This window comes from Bos taurus, chromosome 25 (assembly GCF_002263795.3).
Source record: "Bos taurus isolate L1 Dominette 01449 registration number 42190680 breed Hereford chromosome 25, ARS-UCD2.0, whole genome shotgun sequence".
Classification (NCBI taxonomy): Eukaryota; Metazoa; Chordata; class Mammalia; order Artiodactyla; family Bovidae; genus Bos; species Bos taurus.
The window spans coordinates 9717306-9735105 of NC_037352.1; the positions used below are offsets into that span (position 1 = coordinate 9717306).

Sequence of the window (17800 nt, forward strand, 5' to 3'; positions counted from 1 at the left end):
CCAGCCTTGTCTTCATCCTGGGGCCTCCTCCTCTTCCCGTCCCCCGTGGTGTTTGTGCCAGACTCTCCCTCTCTTCTCCTCCCATACTCACTTCTGCGTTGGTCGGTTGTGCCAGTGTCTGCAGCCCTCCTCTCAGGGTGGCCGAGGCCACATTTAAGCATGAACATTTGAACAGGGACTAGGCTGAAAGGGTGAGCGAAAGGGAAGGCTGGAAGGTGGGGTTGGGTGCTGTTGATAATATGTGCCCGGTGTCAGCCTAGTTCTGAGGCCTTGGCCAGTGCCGACCTGCAGCCACAGCAAGGGCTGGGAAGAGCAGGTGGAATGAAGTAGCGCAGCAGTCCTCACCTGGGGGCAGCGTTGTCCCCAGGGGACAGTGTCCAGAGACGCTCTTGGTTGTCACAGCTTGGAGACAGGTGCTACTAGCATTCTGTAGGCAGAGGCCAGGGTGCTGCTCAACACCCTACGGTGCACAGGGCAGCCCCAAAACAAAGGATTGTCCAGCCCTAAATGTCGATGGTGCCACGGTTGAGAGACCCTGACTGCAAGGCAGGAAAAAAGATCATCAGGGTGTGAGTGAGAGCCCAGGAAAGGGCCCGACGGAGATGCTGCCTGGTGGGGAGAGAACCACTGAGCTGAGCTAGCAGGAGCAGTCCAGGCAGTGGGCTCAGGAAGGTAGGGGGCCAGGAATGTAGTTGCAGGTGAGGGCCTCAGAAGTCAAGGGGAGTGGTGGTCAGAGCACAGCGTGACTGCTGGGGAGTGACCGCAAGGGCTTGGAGAGCCAGGTCCACAGCCTAAAGGGTGATGTCAGGGTATCGGTAAACCCAACAGCTGTTTATTTAGCAGCTCCTGTATTCCAGCCTCTGTGTGCAAGTGATGAGGGTACAGGATGAGGAAGTAGGGGACATGAAGACCCTATCCTCTGTGAAGTCCCGACAGTCTGGGGTCCATGTGGAGATGGGATCTAAGCCTCAGAGCAGGGTCAAGGCCAGAAGTAACTCTGTGGGGCTCATAGATCTTTTTAAAGTCACAGAAGAGAGAGGCGTATCTGGGACTGAGGCCAGGGCCACTGTCCATCTCTGGAGGTGACATACAGGGGAGCCGGCTCTGGAGCCTGGCCCAGGCCCCATGTGGGGAGAAGAGGTCCCGGAGGAGGGTGTTTTGAATGACAAGAAAGATGTGGTCACTTGGGACCAAGGGACGCTCGGTGGGGCCGGTTTCTACTGAAGGTCCAGGTGGAGGAGGCAGAGCATGGTCCTGAGAATGGTGGCCCAGGGCCAGTTGGCAGGAGTGGCGGGAGCCAGATGTGGCGTGGTGACGGGGAGGCAGAATGTGGCCTGGGTGCTAGGGAGGACCCTCCAGGGACGGGAGGGTCATCAGCCCTCCTGAGGACAGTGTGTAGCACTGCCTGGATTTCTGAAGAGAATACACTGGGGCAGCTCAGAGGGACAATCTGGAAGCTTCGCTGGAGAGACAGACCCTTGGGAGGAATAGCAGCAACTCGCCAGGAGCTCACAAAGGAAGAAGGGTCCTAGTGGAGCATCACGGTCTGCTTCCCCAGAGGCAGCAGGAGGGGTGTTTCTGACCTGGCCCACAGGGTGGCTGGGAGCCAGGCTGTGCTCCAGAGAACACCAGCACTCAGCGGAGGCCAGGCAGGTGGGTGCTGCTGGGCCAGGGCGGGCAGAGTGGCCCAGCCAAGACCGATCAGCCTCTGCCTGGGCTGGGTTTGTATTGTGCTTCGGAAGGCCTAGTTTTTCTTGTATGTTACCTGCTCAGTTTTGGGCAAATGGATTTCTATTCTCACCTATCTTCCTCCTCTCCCCCACAACCCCTGACACAGGAGGCATAAAGCCGGGCAGGGAGGTGTGCAGCCATGTGTCTGCCTTGAGTGTTTCCCCAGTGGCCCATCCTGGTCCCCACTGTTCCCGGAGAGCCCCCCTTTCCTGGCCCCTCCTATGTGAAGGCCCTTCCCCATTAAAGACCTAGGGGGAGTTTGCTGAGAGCGGGATGCCCTTCAGTCAGGCAGTCACGGGTGCTTCCAGGGATGATGCCAGGTGTGGGTTTTGGCATCCAGAACACCTGAGTCCGCCATGGCCCACACGAGTGAGGCTGGGAACCTGCCCCTTCCCGTCTCCAAACCTCAGGCTGCAGAGCACCCACTGCAGTGGGGCTTTAGAGAGGCTCCTTGAGGAGCCCGGCTCCCAGCTCATAGCAGGACAGCAGGCTGTGTTAGTCAAGACTCGGCTGCAGTTGACAGGAGCCCAGCTCAGACTCACTGAGACAATACAGACAAGTCTGCTGGCCTGTGTGACTTCGAGTCTGCTGGGCTCTGGCCGTAGGCACAGTGGACCCGGGACCCACACAGTGTTGGCAAGCTCATCTGCGGGCTCTGCAACCTTCTGTGTTGGCCAGTTAACTGCCTGCCTCTCCCGCCTCCCCTTTCTCTGTCAGGCTCTAGACTTGCTGTAAGAGAGACGCTGAGTGGTGGAAGGCAGGACTCGGGGCTTAGGTTGTAGAACACAGGAGTGTGAAAATGTGGGCATGGTGGCCACTGTGGGGCCCATCACTGTCCCTGTCTGCAGCTCAGCACGGGGAGCGGGTCTGGAGCGCAGGGGTTCCAGCGAGTTGTGGAATCGAGCCTCACTGGCTGTGACTGGCTCCCTTGCTGGTCCTCTGTGCGGGCACTGTGACCAGGGGCCTGGATGGCCCCACCCAGCCTGGGGGCTGTGCCCCCCACCCCGAGGCAGGGAGAGCAGGATAGCCCCACCCACATCCCATGACCACGAGTGGGGCTGTTGACTCTCCAAAGGAAAGAGGGGTTCTGGTCCCTGAAGGAGGGGAAGGACCACTGGACAAGCAAAGCGACCACAGACAGCCACTTTCTAGGTCTCTAGTAATCAGTTACCCATTTTTCCTGCCTCCTTCTCCCCCATAAGAGGGCTTGGGGAGCGTTTGGCACAGGCAGTTTTGATGGGAACTTTCAACTGTAGTTGATTGGGAAGGGGATTAGCATGTGGCAGTTCCCTCTGTGTCCCCACGGGATGTGGGGGGCCTGTCGGCTGACCTGCTGGTCTCCAAGTCAGGAAGGAAGGAGACTGACTGCACATAAGGGTGTGGGCATGGCTAACCCGAGTGTGCCCTGCAGACGGCAAGATCCGCTTGGCGACACTGGAGCTGAGCTGTCTGCTCCTCAAGCAGCAAGTCGTGACCAGCACAGGCTGCATCATAAAGGACGTGCACCTGGCCTGCCTGGAGGTGAGGCCCGTTCCTGCCGCGCCAGGCCCACGGTGTGGGAGGTCGCAGGGAAGCCCCTGCGTCCAGGTCGTAGCTGGGCCCGGGTGTGCGAGGCACCAGCAGGAGGAAGACGGGCCACAGACGCCCTGCCGACCCCCTGCCCACTTGTCCCCACGGACCTGCCCTTCCACTGAGATGGCCCCGAGCAGCCCACTTAATTAGCGAATTTTAGCAGTTTCTCTTGTAAGTGTTTGGCTCTGTATTTGTCTCCAGGATTTTTTTCTTTTTATATTTTGGAAGTTGTATTCATGTACAGACACATGTTTATTCATTTATGGTTTATCGTGCTACTGCGTACACTCATGTTTTAAATAGCGTTTGTTGTTTTCCCTCTTATTTTTCATGTTTGTTTTAGAAAGTTTAGAAAAGTACAGAGGAGTAAAAAGTAACAATAGTTGATGCTTGGTGTGTGTCTTTCCAGCTACACATATACCCTCACACACACGTTCACAAGTGAATTTTTCTGTTTAAAAGAGCGGAGTCATCACAGCCGTATTTTATTAATAGAACCCATTTCCCTCACAGAACTGCACGTCAACAGCTCTCCAAGTCATCAGGTTGAATCATTTGTCCTTCACCCAGTTTTATTTTGAGCTCCTTCTCCACCACCCCCATGAAGAACCACTTTATGGATTAAGATTATTAGCCCAGCATCTGTCTTCTATAGACTCAGCTTTCAGAATCCGTGGCCTGCCCCAACTCACTCACCTCCGTGAGACCTGCCCCCTCATGCCTTCCCTCTCTTTTAACAGGGAGCCCGAGAAGAAAGCGTCCACCTGGTGCGGCATTTCTATAAGGTAAATTGCCGGAGCTCGGGGGACAGCAGTGTGTGTCGTAGAAACAGGACTGTCGTGTCTTCAGTCCTTTCTTACACCCTCTGGGTCCTGAGTAAAAATGTACCATTCTGTCTGCTCCGCCACAGTGGTCTCTGTGCTATTCTGCTCACGCTGTCTTATCAGCACAACTTTTGAGGACTCACCCCTAGTGTGGGATTGTTTATTTATCAATTATATATGAGTTTTTTTATTGATGAATTTACATATAAACCATTAATTATATACAGATACTCATACGACTAAATTATACGTAGGAACTTTTGTGTTCGTGAATTATATGTGCTTACCACGGCAACTCACACCAGTATTCTTGCCTGGAGAATCCCATGGACAAGAGAGCCTGGCAGGCCATGGGGTCCATGGGGTCACAAAGAGTTGGACACAACTGAAGTGACTTAGCATGCACGCATGCATAGGTATAAAATTACTGAATTACATATGAATTTATAAACTGTATGCATGTGTATTGTTTATATATATGTACAGGCAAACCTCAGAGATACTTTGAATTTGATTCCAAACCACCACAAAACAACAAATACCACAATAGAGTCAAGCAAATGTTTTGGTTTCCCACTGCTAATCAAAGTTATGCTTACACTGTACCGTAAGTGAGCGATAGCATGGTGTCTAAAAAATGTGTTTCTGTTGTTCGGTCACTAAGCCATGTCTGACTGTGATCCCATGAACTGCAGCACACCAGGCTTCCCTGTCCTTCACTGTCTGCTGGAGTGTGTTCAGATTCCTGTCCATTGAGTTGGTAATGCTATTGAATCATCTTATCCTCTGTCATCCCCTTCTCCTCCTGCCCTCAATGTTTCCCAGCGTCAGGGTCTTTTCTAATGAGTCGGCTCTTCACATGAGGTGGCCAAAGTATTGGAGCTTCAGCATCAGTCCTTCCACTGAATATTCAGGGTTGATTGCCTTTGGGATTGTACATACCTTAATTAAAAATAATTTTATTGTTAGGATTTCCTCAATGGTCCAGTGTTTAAGAATCCACTTTCCAATGCAGAGGACGAGTATTTGATTCCTGGCTGGCAACTAAGATCGAGTCTACGTAGCAGGGGACAGCTCAGCCTGCACGCCTCAGCTAAGGAAAGCTCAAGCTGCAGCAAAGGCCTAGTGCTGCCTTAAAAGAGAAAACTTTATTGCTAAAATATGCAGTCATTGGATGGCCAGCATTTGCCACAGACCTTCAGTTTGTTTAGAAAAAATGCAGTATCTTTGAAACAGTAACTTCAGTTCAGTTCAGTCGCTCAGTCATGTCCGACTCTTTGCGACCCCATGGACTGCAGCACGCCAGGCTTCCCTGTCCATCACCAACTCTCGGAGCTTGCTCAAATTCATGTCCATCGAGTCGGTGATGCCATCCAACCATCTCATTCTCTGTTGTCCCCTTCTCCTCCTGCCTTCAAACTTTCCCAGCATCAGGATCTTTTCCAGTGAGTCAATTCTTTGCATCAGGTGGCCAAAATATTGGAGTTTCAGCTTCAGTAAAGCAAAGCTCAATAAAATGAAGTGTGCCTCTGTGCTGAGAAACCTCACACAGGCTCTAAATGTTTCTCATGAATTTAGTGAGAATTGATAAAGCGCCCCCATGACCTTCAGTATCTGGAAAATGTGTAGGTTCAGTTTCCAGGGGATTCACTTTAAGATACAGCCTTGTGGTGACTTTGTTTCCCTCTTTTCTTAAGGGTAAGGTGGACTTAGGCAGGGCTCATCATTGTCAGTACTGGTTCATCCATATGTCAGACAGCCCTGGTAGTTTTCTGATATTTTGGCCTCCACATCAGCTCTCTCTGGATCCAGTGAGTGGCGGTTTTCCCTCGTAATCTGACTGATGAAGAGATCCTCCTCCGAGGAGGAAAGGCGTCAGCACTGCCGTTTTCTGGTTCACTTGTGCTCTCATTCACTGTACTCTCTTTAAACGGCTGTTACCTGTATACATAGATACCCGCGAGTCTTTTTCCTTGCAAGAAACTTTTTCAGCCACTGTCCATTACTGTCAGTGTTTGTTGAGATAAAACCAGGTCACATAATCTGGAAATGCCCCTTGTGGGGCTCAGATGACCCCCCAAAGCTGCAGCACTCTGGATGTGCTCAGAAGAGGGTAGTACCACAGTGGGCCCCATGTTCCGGGGTGGAACCCCAGTCCCCGACTGGCCCCAACCCCACTTGGGCTTGAAGTGAGGATATGAGTCCTCAGCACAGTCATCTTTGACACTCCTTCCAGTGTAACTGAGCTTAGTCAGTCCTCCCCACCCTCCCCACAAAAGCTTCTGGATTGCAAAAAGCAGGAAGATACATAGGTAGGCATCTTCCCAGAGGATTTTTCTTTTTTAGTGACAAAAGGAGGTCTGTATTTGGATCACACCTCCCTTCTCCCAGAACTTCCCTGGTGGCTCAGATGGTAAAGCGTCTGCCTACAATGCAGGAGACCTGGGTTCAATCCCTGGGTCGGGAAGATCTCCTGGAGAAGGAAATGGCAACCTACTCCAGTATTGTTGCCTGGAAAATCCCATGGAGGGAGGAGCCTGGTAGGTTACAGTCCATGGGGCTGCAAAGAGTCGGACACGACTGAGCGACTTCACTTCACTTCCCTTCCCTTCTCCCAACCCAGGTTTCTCTCTCTTTTATTCTCTAAGGTTTGTATCCTTAGTATATCAGGAGCTTATCAATATTTTCAAGGATAATTTCTGTGGTTATTTTGTGGGTCTCATACCAAAGGGGCTTCCCTGGTGGCTCAGATCACCTGCCGCATAGGAGACTTGAGTTCGCTCCCTATGTCGAGAACATCCCCTGGAGAAGGGAATGGCTACCCACTCTAATATTGTTGCCTGGAGAATTCCATGGACAGAAGAGCCTAGCGGTACAGTCCATGGGGTCAGAAAGAGTTGGACACGACTGAGCTACTAACATTTTCACTTTCACACCAAACAAGAACTTTCAAGTTTGCCAATAGTTTTGATAACTGGAAAAACATATAAAGGACCTATTGCTTTTCCCACCCCAACTGTGTGTGTGTGAGAGAGAGAGAGACAGTACTGGGGGAGAGAGGGAGACTTAAGACACAGGCCAGACCAGTGCTAACAGCCCCTATCCTGCCGGGCTGCAGACCTGTCCAGGGTGATCATAATGACCATGTTCATTAACTCATATCATCTTCACATTGACCTGCACGGACGGGGCCAGACACCCCATCTTGCAGTGAAACAGAGAGGCTCAGAGAGGAACAACTGAGATTAGCCCCTGGTCTATGAGTCTCAGGGCTGTTCCTCCCCACCACCCTGTTCTGGGAGGGCCCTCAGGGCCGCAGGCACTCTAAAGCCCCCAAAGGCACGCCTCAGAAACAAATGGAACAAGCCACATAATGTTAGCTTTAAGCATATCTAATCATTCTCTTCCTTCCAGACGTGCGGAGCCTCTGTCAGCTTTAACATGACAGCTTAACCCACACTCTTATTTTCTCCAACCAAGCAAACAGATCATGTTAAATACCTGAAATGTTAACCATTTTTATATTTTAATTGTACATGAAGTGATTTTTGTTGTTGTGGTTAACTGACTGCCTCGACACTAGAAATCCATAATGACACATGCTTGGAGAAAAGGAGAAAACCGTTGAGGTGCAATTTGATATTTGGGCTTTCGTTCAAGTGTGTGTGTGTGCGCGTGTGTGTGTGCACGCGCGCGCGTGCATGTTCATGTGTGTATTTCACTTCCTGGTGGTTTATGAGAACTCGCTAATAAGAAACAGATGACCCAAAAGCCGCGAACTGGAGTTTATAATCCTTTGTTGTTTATGGAAAAAAAAATATACATAATCTTCTTTTTCCTTCCTTTCTTTTTAGGGAGAAGAAATCTTTTTGGACATGTTTGAAGATGAGTACAGGAGCATGACGGTAAGTGAGGGGCCAGAAGGACTCGCGGCCAAGCTTGTCCTGCCAAACTGAGAGAGAACTCATCTAATTTGGGGCTTTCTGTTCAAATGGCAGAGATGGGTGGGGAAGGGCATTGAAAACGGTGCCTTTTGATCCTCAGCAGTGAAATTTCAGATGACATTCACTCCCCCTAAGTTGGGCTGAGTCATAAGATGGGTTAGAAAGATTCACTTTGATACGCATAGTTTTTTTAAAAACTTTTAATTTTATATTGGATTATCGCCAGTTAAAAATGCTATGATAGTTTCCGGTGGACAGCAAAAGGACTCAGCCAGACATATACATGTATCCACTCTCCTCCAAACTCCCCTCCCATCCAGGCTGCGCATAACGTCGCGCAGAGTTCCCTGTGCTGTACAGTAGGACTGTGTTGGTTATCCATTTCAAGTGTAGCTGTGTTTACATGTCCATCCCAAGCTCCCTGACTGTCCCTTCCCCCCATCCTTCCCCGCTGGCAACCGTAAGTTTGTTCGCTAAGTCTGTGAGTCTGTTTCTGTTTGTAGATAAATTGATAGGCATAGTTTTTGATTGTGGACTTAGTTGTACATATGAAATCTCTTAATCTCCATGTCAACCTGATGTGAGTCACTGCTGCTATTATCCTGCTTTCGCCAATAAGGAAACGAGAGGCAGAGAGGTTGGGGGAGGTGCCCACAGCTGCCCAGCCATCACCTCCCAGTGCCCTGCCCTGCCTGGCACAGTACGATGCCACCTCCTTCTTCACTGTGCCATCAGAATGTTCCCTAGTGTGGCTCTTCTTGCACCTGCCGTGCCAGCCCACGGTCTCCCCGTCTCTGTCCAGCAGGCACAATCATGAGAAAAGATAGTTGTGGGAGATTGAAGGTTGTGCTGTTCTGATCATCTCCCCAATACCTGCCCCTCAGTTAAGACTCAGTCACTCGGTGCTAAATGATTCTTTTCATGGACGTTTCTCACCAAAGAGTGAAGTGATTCAGGACGTTTACAATAAACCCAAGTGTTTAAAATGTCAACAAGAAAAAGACAGCATGTGCTGTGTGGCTCCCTGATGCGTCCCTGGGTGTCTGAACAGCTGGGCCCTCACCATATTCTTGCTCGCAGCATGTCTGAGGCCTCCCTGAGGCTTTTCAAGGAAGAGGGTAAGTTGGGATAATCACCAACAGAAAAGCCCCAGCAGCGCCCAGGCCTCCTCTTGGTGCTCTGCGAGGCACTCATGGGCGCCTCACACCTCTGATGGCCACACCCACCATCCCCTCCACCCTGGAAAGAGAGTCTCAGGCTCCTGCTCTTGGGACCATGAAGTGGAGCAGAGTAGAGTCAGTGCTCAGCTGCCATCTTTGTTACGCCCGTGACGTTCCCTTCCACAACATAACTCTCCAAAAGTTTGGCTTCTTGTATAAACAAGGCTTATGTGTCACTTGGCGATAGAGAAAGGCTTGGGCTCTGAAACCCCGACTCCATTTCTGCTTTTGCTACTTACTTACTGCAACCTCAGGGGGGTTGCTTAACATTCTGGGCCTCAACTTTTCCATCTGTAAAATGGGGCCCAAACCACAGGGCTTTCCCGGTTGTGAAATACCTAGGGACTGCCTCCTGTAGAGGTTCAGAACCATGAATATTCAGATATTTGGTTCTTCTCCTTCCCACCATAGGGAGCTTCCTGCGTTGTTTGTTTGTCTCAATTACATCTATTTTACATCTTGCACAATGCCTGACACTCTAGGGAATTAAAGGCTGACACGTGCCCAAAGTCAGCCATTAACCCAGACTTTAGGAAAGCAGCCACTAAGCTCAAAGTGGGCCAGGCCCTTGGGTGCTGCCAAAGCTGGGCCTTCACTTCTGACCTTTCACTTTCCCCTGTCACCTCTTGCTTCATGCAGAGGGGAAATGGGCAGGAGTCCTAGAGGGGGTTTGCTGGGAGGCAGTAGAGAGCGGAGGGGTGGAGCAGAGGGAGCTTGAGGGAGCCGCAGGAAGGCCGTGCCACGGGCGCTCTGGGCAGGAGACAGGGCCTTGCTACCCCACTCTGGGATAAAGGGATAAAGGACTTGGGACGGTGGACCTCAGGCCTTTGGAGGAAGGCTTCATGGGTCCCAAAGAAGAAGGTGGTGAGCTAAGGGACTCCCTATTCTCCAGGTCTCTGGACCACTGAGCCATCTCCACAGTCCTGCCCTATTTAGTCGGCTTTATGTTACAGGAGGGGAGGAAGTGTGATATGACTAAAGACCACTTTCTAAAAAAGGGAGACATGAAGAAGCTTATGATACTTAAAGGAGTAAAATTAATTCCATGAATATTGTGAAATGTCACTCCATTATGATGCCCGGTGTCTGTGTCCAGCAACACGTGTACATTAAGCAATCGGTACTGATACACTGGGGCTTCCCCGGTGGGTCAGGCAGACAGAATACACCTGCAGAGCAGGAGACACCGGTTAGATCCCTGGGTCGAGAAGATTTCCTAGAGAAGGGAATGGCAACCCACTCCAGTATTCTTGCCTGGGAAATGGACAGAGGAGTCTGATGGGTTATAGTCCATGGGGTTGCAAAGAATCAGACATGACTGAGTAATTAATGCTTTCACTTATGCAGCAAAGTTCCAGGAGGGGAGGTGATGTTAGCATGTGTCTTGGTAATCAGAGAAGGCTTCCTGGAAGCACCGTGGAAGGAGGCAGACACCTCTGCCCCCGGCTGGCCCTGTGGTTGTGGGCATGTGCCCTCCATTTGAACTCAGTGGTCCCCTCTGTAGTATAGGACAGCCACACAGGAGAGGGTGAGCCCTGCAGGGGCCTGGTGTGTAGTAGGTGCTTAATAAGTGACTTGGTTCTGTTCCCCCAGGTAAGAAGTTCAGGGAAGAGGAGGGAAGTGGGAATGCTGGTTCTGTGTGGGTCATAACCACATTATGGGTCATAGTGTGTCTGGAGCCAGGCCTGAGTCCGTGTCTTGGTTCTGCCACCAGCCAGCCATGTGGGCCCGCAGCCGCTCCTCAGCTTCCCTGAGCCAAGTTCGGGAATCTCCCTGCTGGACAGGAGATGACATGCAGAGCCTTTAGCTCCCCGCCTGCCCGCACTCAGAACTCCCTGAACGGAAGTTGTGCCACTCCACCTGCTGCCATCACAGCTAGAAGCGCCAGGGCAGCAGGCGGGTGGCAGTCAGGCCCCGCACCGCAGGCAGACTACCCTAAGGGGACCGCCACAAAGGGGCAGGCCTCCTTCCTGAGGCCTGTCTCCCTGCTAAGGGGAGGGGAACTCGGGGTGAGAAAGCAGAGCTGTTCACAGCAGGGCAGCAGCTTCTCCAAGGTGTCTGAGCTGTCACTGCACGTGCGTGAAAATCTGCAGCTTAGAAAACAGAAAGGCACATCTCTCCCATCTGGCTGCCTCGAGGCTTCACCTCAGGCTGCGTCGGGGCTGATGCTCCTTTGAATACGAGCACGTGGAGGTGAGAGGCCCGTGTCGCCTGCCCCGGCCCCTTCCTCCCTTCAGCGAGCCTCCCTTCACCATCTGTCTTCCAGATGAAGCCCATGAACGTGGAATATCTCATGATGGACGCCTCCATCCTGCTGCCCCCGACAGGCACGCCGCTGACTGGCATCGACTTTGTGAAGCGACTGCCATGTGGTGACGTGGAAAAGACCCGGCGGGTGAGTGGGCATTGGCCTTGGCCTCTATTCTGGGCAGCCGTTCACCAGGAAGCACCCCTAGGACAGGAGAGGAAGGGTCTCTGACCACATCCAGACCCACCTTCTAGCTCGCTCTCAGAGAGCCAGAGAGCAACCCCCAGCCCCACGCCCCCACCATCCACAAGGGCCTAGCTTTCCCACGAGCACTGCCTTTTGTCTGGGCGTTTGTTTTTTAATTTTGGCTGTGCCAGGTCTTTGTAGCACTCCGTGGGCTTCTCTCTGGTTGTGGCTAGAAGATTCAGTTGTTGCGGCACATGGGCTGAGTTGCTGTACGGCGGGTGCGATCTTAGTTCCCTGACCAGGGATCAAACCCAGGTCCCCTGCAGTGGAAGGCAGATTCTTAACCACTGGACCACCAGGGAAGTCCCTGCCGTTTGTTACAGCAGAGACTGAAAGCTGTTGGTGGCAGGCAGGCTGCCTTCACTGAGCGAAGCCGGCCCAGCCCCAGAGCTCTGAGAGAGGAAGCAGGGCCGGGCTCCTTTGAAGGAGCATGGTGATGCAGAGCAGGTGAGGCTGCTGCAGAATCAACCCTGAGAGGCCAGGACCCCTGTAGATGGCGTGGCGTTAAGGTATCTGAGGGATCTTGGGGCAAGACACACACAAATGCCGTTGTGATTATTTTGGGGCCTGCGGGAGAGGTGTGTGAAGAGGTTAGTTCTCAGAACCCAGCTGCCGTGTGCACTTCCGTTATCAGCACTTTTTTTCTGCAGCTGTCTCGCGGGGCTGTTCAGGGTACTTTATCTTCCTGGTCAGATCACAGTTTCTTTCTTAGAAAGCACCATAACCCTTTCCTAGAAAATCATTCCCTGGAGATGTGGAGGTGTGGATAAATTAGAGGAATCCATTGCCCTCATTGCTCCTGTTATCAGGCCAAGCCTTTCTCTGAGATAATCCAAGTGTACCCAGAGTGGAGGAAGTATTGTGACCTTTTTGAGAAGCGGGATTGACTCACTGGACCCACCTCAGAGTTTGCCTTGCAAGCCTGGCAGGGCAGGGCTGGGGCACAGAGGAAGTTGGACCTGTGACTAAAGTCAGTCTGCATTCCTTGCTGTCTGCCCAGACCCACCGCCCTCTCCGCAGGGCTCACTCTCTCTGAGCCAGTGATGCCTGGCTCCCTCGTGCTCCCAGACAGGTGTGCAGGCCCCGTGGCCAGGCACACGGTTGTTTGTGGGTGGCAGCGTTTGCACTGGACATCCGTGGTGTTGGCTTTTATGGGGAGACTGGTTCCAACAAACGGGTGTCACTTCTGTACTCCTTATGGAGTGGGTACACTCACCCTGACCTTTGGTTGGTCTCAGAGATGCTCCCCAGCAGGATAATGGCAAAGACACATGCCCAGTCCAGCTCTTATGTCTCCAGGCCAGAGAGGACCCCGTCCCAGTTCTCCTTGGCCCCTCAACTAGAAGGTCCAGAGGCTGTGAATGCGGGATCTGCTGCTCCGGGTCACATCCTGCCTTCCTTTTGGTCCATAGTCCGTCAGGTTTTCTTAACAGTTATATGAGCACATAGCCTTTGTGACAAAGTGGATCATTCATATTAGTTCTTCTTAAGAATTTCCTCACATATTTCTACAGCCACCCTAGGAGGTTGGCACTAGTATTATCCCCATCTTACAGAGGAGTAAACTGGGGCACGAAGAGGTCGAGTGATTTGCTCAGGGTCCTCCAGCTGATAAGTCGCAGAGCCAGGATTCAACCCAGGCAGTGTGGCCATTCTGACCCCCTGCCTCCCACTGCTGCCTTCATTGTATTTATTAGTCCTACTCAGTGCTGGACACCAGGAAACACAGCCCCAGTCCTCAAGGAAAAGACTTAAAAGGGCAAGGATGGGAAAAGCAGCCCCAATCCATGCATGCTAAGTCCCTTCAGACATGTCTGACTCTTTGCGACACTGTGGACTGTAGCCCACCAGCGTCCTCTGTCCATGGGATTCTCCAGGCAACGATACTGGAGTGGTTTGCCATGCCCTCCTCCAGGGGATCTTCCCAACCCAGGGATCAAACCCACATCTTTTATGTCTTGATTTGGCAGGCGAGTTCCTTACCACTAGCGCCACCTGGGAAGCCTGCACACATCCATGCTGCTGCTGCTAAGTCGCTTCAGTCGTGTCCGACTCTGTGCAACCCCATAGGTGGCAGCCAACCAGGCTCCCTCATCCCTGGGATTCTCCAGGCAAGAACACTGGAGTGGGTTGCCATTTCCTTCTCCAATGCATGAAAGTGGAAAGTGAAAGACACACATCCGTGGGCCAGGGCTATTTCTCCAGGAGCACAAGGCCCCTAATCCTACCTGGGGAGGGAGGCAAGCAGCACAGAGAGCTGCTCCTTGAGCTGGGCCTGTGGGGGATGGGCTGGGCACCGCGGCGGGAGGGTTGGGATGCACAGAGAGTTGTAGACCATTTCTGGAGCCCCCGTGGGGCCGGCTGTGTGGGAAGTGGTGGCGCTGGAGGGTTTGCAGGGGGCATGTCTCAGAGCCCTGGGAGCACAGCGAAGGCCTCGGCTTGGTTGGCTGGTCCCTGGCATCTTGTCCTGCTGGCCTGGGCAGATGCTGCTGGTCCATGGGAGAAATTCCAGGCTGAGGCCTACAGCAGAGGGCGGGGCTGCTTGGGCTTCGCGGTTCCTGCTTCTTCTGAGCTGCTGTCTCCTCACCCAGCCAGCAGCCACCGCTGCCTGCCCTGCCAGGGTCCTCGGGAGGACCCCGCGAAAGGCAGAAGCATAAGGCCAGTGGTGGTGCCTGAGGGTGGGGGTCTTCCTCCCTCATCCTCAAGATCCCAGGACTCTGCTGCCCCCATCCCTTGCCCCAGATGGGCTGCAGGGCTCACACTGCCAACGGAAGCACCAGAGCCCCTGCGGTCTCTCATGTGACCTTTGTCTGTCCAACGGGTTTATAAAGGCAGCTCTCAAGTCTGGTGTCCCTGGGTTTAGAGCCAGGATGAAGGTGGCAGGATGAGATAAGAGGGCTGGCCACCTCAACGCAGAGCCATGGGCCCCAGAAGTTTCCCTCTGATTTCCAGGATCCACTTTTGAAGGGGAATTTCGACCTCTCACCTCAGCCCAGCCCCTGATGCCAGGCAGCTGTCTGGACTCCTCCTGCAGCTTAGCCCCTAGGCCCATTTCAGACAGCAGAACACAGCGGTGCGCTCTGAATGTGAGCTAGAGGAAGTGTATGGTTTAGCAAGCAATTGAAGACTTATGCGGTTTATTTCAAGTCCTTTGCTCGTATCCAGAGAACATTCCATTTCGTCCTGTTGGATTCAGAGGTTTTCCTTCTTTTTTTTTCCCCCTGCCAAGTGTAGGCATTTCTAACTTTTAGGAGGCTGACGCTTTTCAGAAATACCACCCTTTATTTTCCTTAAGGACTTGTCAGAGAAGTTCAAACCACCCTTCGTGGTGAATCATTCCTTTGTACATTCATCAAAGAGCCACTGGACTCCTACTATGTGCCAAGTGCTGCCCCGAGGGTGCAGGAGTGAGCGGAAAGGCGGCCTGCCCCTGGGCGTTCCCCGGCCTGCAGAGAGGCAAAGCTTACGCTCAGGGGCGAAACCAGGCTGCTGTGAGGGCTCTGAAGGACAGAGGGGGCACTGCGTTAGCCTGAGTGACCAGCAGAAGCTGCCTGGCAGAGGTGACGTCTGAGCAGAGACCTGGGGAGTGAGGAGGAGCCAGCCAGGCAAAGACATGAAGGAGACCCTTTCCAGACAGAGGGAGCAGAGAGTGCAAAGGCCCGAGATGAGGAAGAGTAAAGAGTGTCCGAGGTGGGGGGTGACTGGAACAAAGCGAATGAAGCGGACAGTAGAGGAGGGCCAGGGCCCTGCAGGCCGCAGGGAAGCATCTGACAATGAAGCCATTTTTTCCCCCTTGCCTTTTGCAAATTACACTGTTTATTCTTTCATTCGACATATCTGTCAAGCCTTTTCTAGGCACTGGGCAAGAAGCAAGAATAGAAAGAAAATAAATAACGCAAAATAAGACCAAAATAGCAAGAGTGCCACTGAGTGATTGCGGCTGAGAAGGGAGATTCATGTTGACATGTGGTCACAGGGACCCCTGGGGTCTGACGAGAACATGCAGGAGGAACCTGGACTTGAGCTGGACCCACCCCACGTGGAAGGGCAGTCGAGAGAAGCAGTTAAGGAGCACAGGCACACAAGCCACACCGGCTGAGGCAGCATCCCACCTTCAGCTGTGTGACCCTGAGCACGTTACTTAGCTTCTCTGAGTCCCAGGTTCCTCCCGTGTGCTGCCTCTCAGCTCTTGCCGAGAGCAGATGGGAGAGAGCAGCGGTGAGGTGCTGAAGAGTGGTGGAGTGGGAAAGAAATCGAGTCTTTTTTTTTTTTTTTTTTTAAAGGCTTAAAATGTATTTTAATAAGTTCATGTTGCATTATTCATTTCTCAGAAAAACTTCAAAGGTATTAGGGACAAATCAAACATGGTACACCAATAAAAAATGCACAGCGTAACTACCTAAGATAGGCAAAGCTAAGAGCTACCGTCTGACATTCAGCATACAGCAACCCTGTTCTCAAGATTGTACTAGGCCTATCAAGAAAGCTGTGAATGGCAACATCACAGACACAAAAGGGCCATTTCTGGGTTGTCCTTACCCAAGAAAAAGATGGAGGCAAGTTTAACACAAGATTTTTTTAAAGATACACTAAATGAAAATCTCTAAGAGAAAATGTCTTCCTTGGGACATGAAAGGGTAATATATGGGACATAACAGAACCGTATGTATGTTGTCTGTGACCTCTGTGGACATGTGCCTGAATTCCCACCTGGGAGTGATTGGAACAGTGGGGCCAAGGTCATTGGGGGATGTTTGGTTTTTGTGGTATATGTGGCAGGATCTCTGGGGTGAGACAGTGCACTAAGTCGTGTCCGACTCTTGCGACCCCATGGACTGTAGCCTGCCAGGCTCCTCTGTCTATGGGATTCTCCAGGCAAGAATACTGGAGTGGGTTGCCATTTCCTTCTCCAGAAATCGAGTCTTTTAACAGTCAAAACCTACTGATGCTTAACACCAGAGAAAAGAGAGTTGAGGAGAGGACTCTGATGAATACCAGAATCTGAATTTAAGCCACTAGCCGTCTTTATGGAGTAACCATGGAAGCCATTATGAAATCAAGATATTTGCATGAAGTTGTATTTGTCCCTCCAGTTCTGTTTCCCTGTTCCCTCATAAAACTGCAAACAGTTTTTGTGTTTATCGCTATTGACTTTGAAGAAATAGGATATTTTGCTTTTACTCTCTGGATGTATATTGTGCGTTAAAGAAAATACAATAACATCTCACAGAGTTTCAAAAGTAGGATGAAAGAATTTCCGGAGATTTCATCACCCTAAACAAACAACGCAGACTTCGTGTGTCTCCTCCCAGCTTTGTCTGCAGACACGTCTTTTCACGGTTGCAGGGGGCGCGGGCCGTAGACTCGCTTTCATCCTTGCTGCCTTTCTCTTTCCATTGTGAGCAAGAAGTTTTTCATACGGTGATACAGTTTTAATAAGTCTTAATTTCCTACTCCTGCATAAAAGTTTATCTGGTGACTTTTGCCATAATTTCCTTAGGCGTTTTCCTGCTGATGGACATTTTGGTTACTCCCAGTATTACATTATTTTCAGCTAAATTGTAATAAGCAGCTTGACGAATACAGTGATTCCTTTCTTTTGGCTTATTTCTTTAGGATAAGTTCCCAGAAGTGGAATTTCTGGTTCAAAGGGTATGAACATTTTTTTTTTTTTTTGGTGACTCTGTCAGTGTTGCCAATTGCTTTCCCAAGGGGCTGTGCTTACTCTAAAGCGCTTCAGCACTCTTTTAAGAATGACTGGCTTCCATGGCCTCGGTGGGCTCCTGGCCTGAGTGACTGTCACTTGAGCTCATCAGCTTGCACGTGCAGCCAAGGTGGCAGGGGAGAGGGCTCAGGCTGAGTGTTTGTTCCAGGTCCGGCCCTGGGGCTCAGGGTGGTCTTTGTACTATCTCCTTGCATCTTCAGGGTGGCCCCATGATCTGGGGTGGTGGGAACCCTTTTTCCAGAGCTCCAGCCCAGGCCTGGGGGATCACCTGACTCAGGTTGGACTAAAGG

At 51.6% G+C, this 17800-nt stretch overlaps 1 protein-coding gene across 5 annotated transcripts in view; it reads left to right on the forward strand.

Moving 5' to 3' along the window:
• The window catches only part of CLEC16A (C-type lectin domain containing 16A), a 234824-nt gene that overhangs the window by 96477 nt on the left and 120547 nt on the right, over positions 1-17800 (forward strand). For all 5 annotated transcript variants that reach the window (XM_059881547.1, XM_059881546.1, XM_005224670.5 and 2 more), the window contains 4 exons: positions 3143-3252; positions 4044-4088; positions 7982-8032; positions 11558-11686. In XM_059881547.1, the coding sequence (XP_059737530.1) occupies positions 3143-3252; positions 4044-4088; positions 7982-8032; positions 11558-11686 (335 nt within the window). The remainder of the gene's footprint in view (positions 1-3142; positions 3253-4043; positions 4089-7981; positions 8033-11557; positions 11687-17800) is intronic.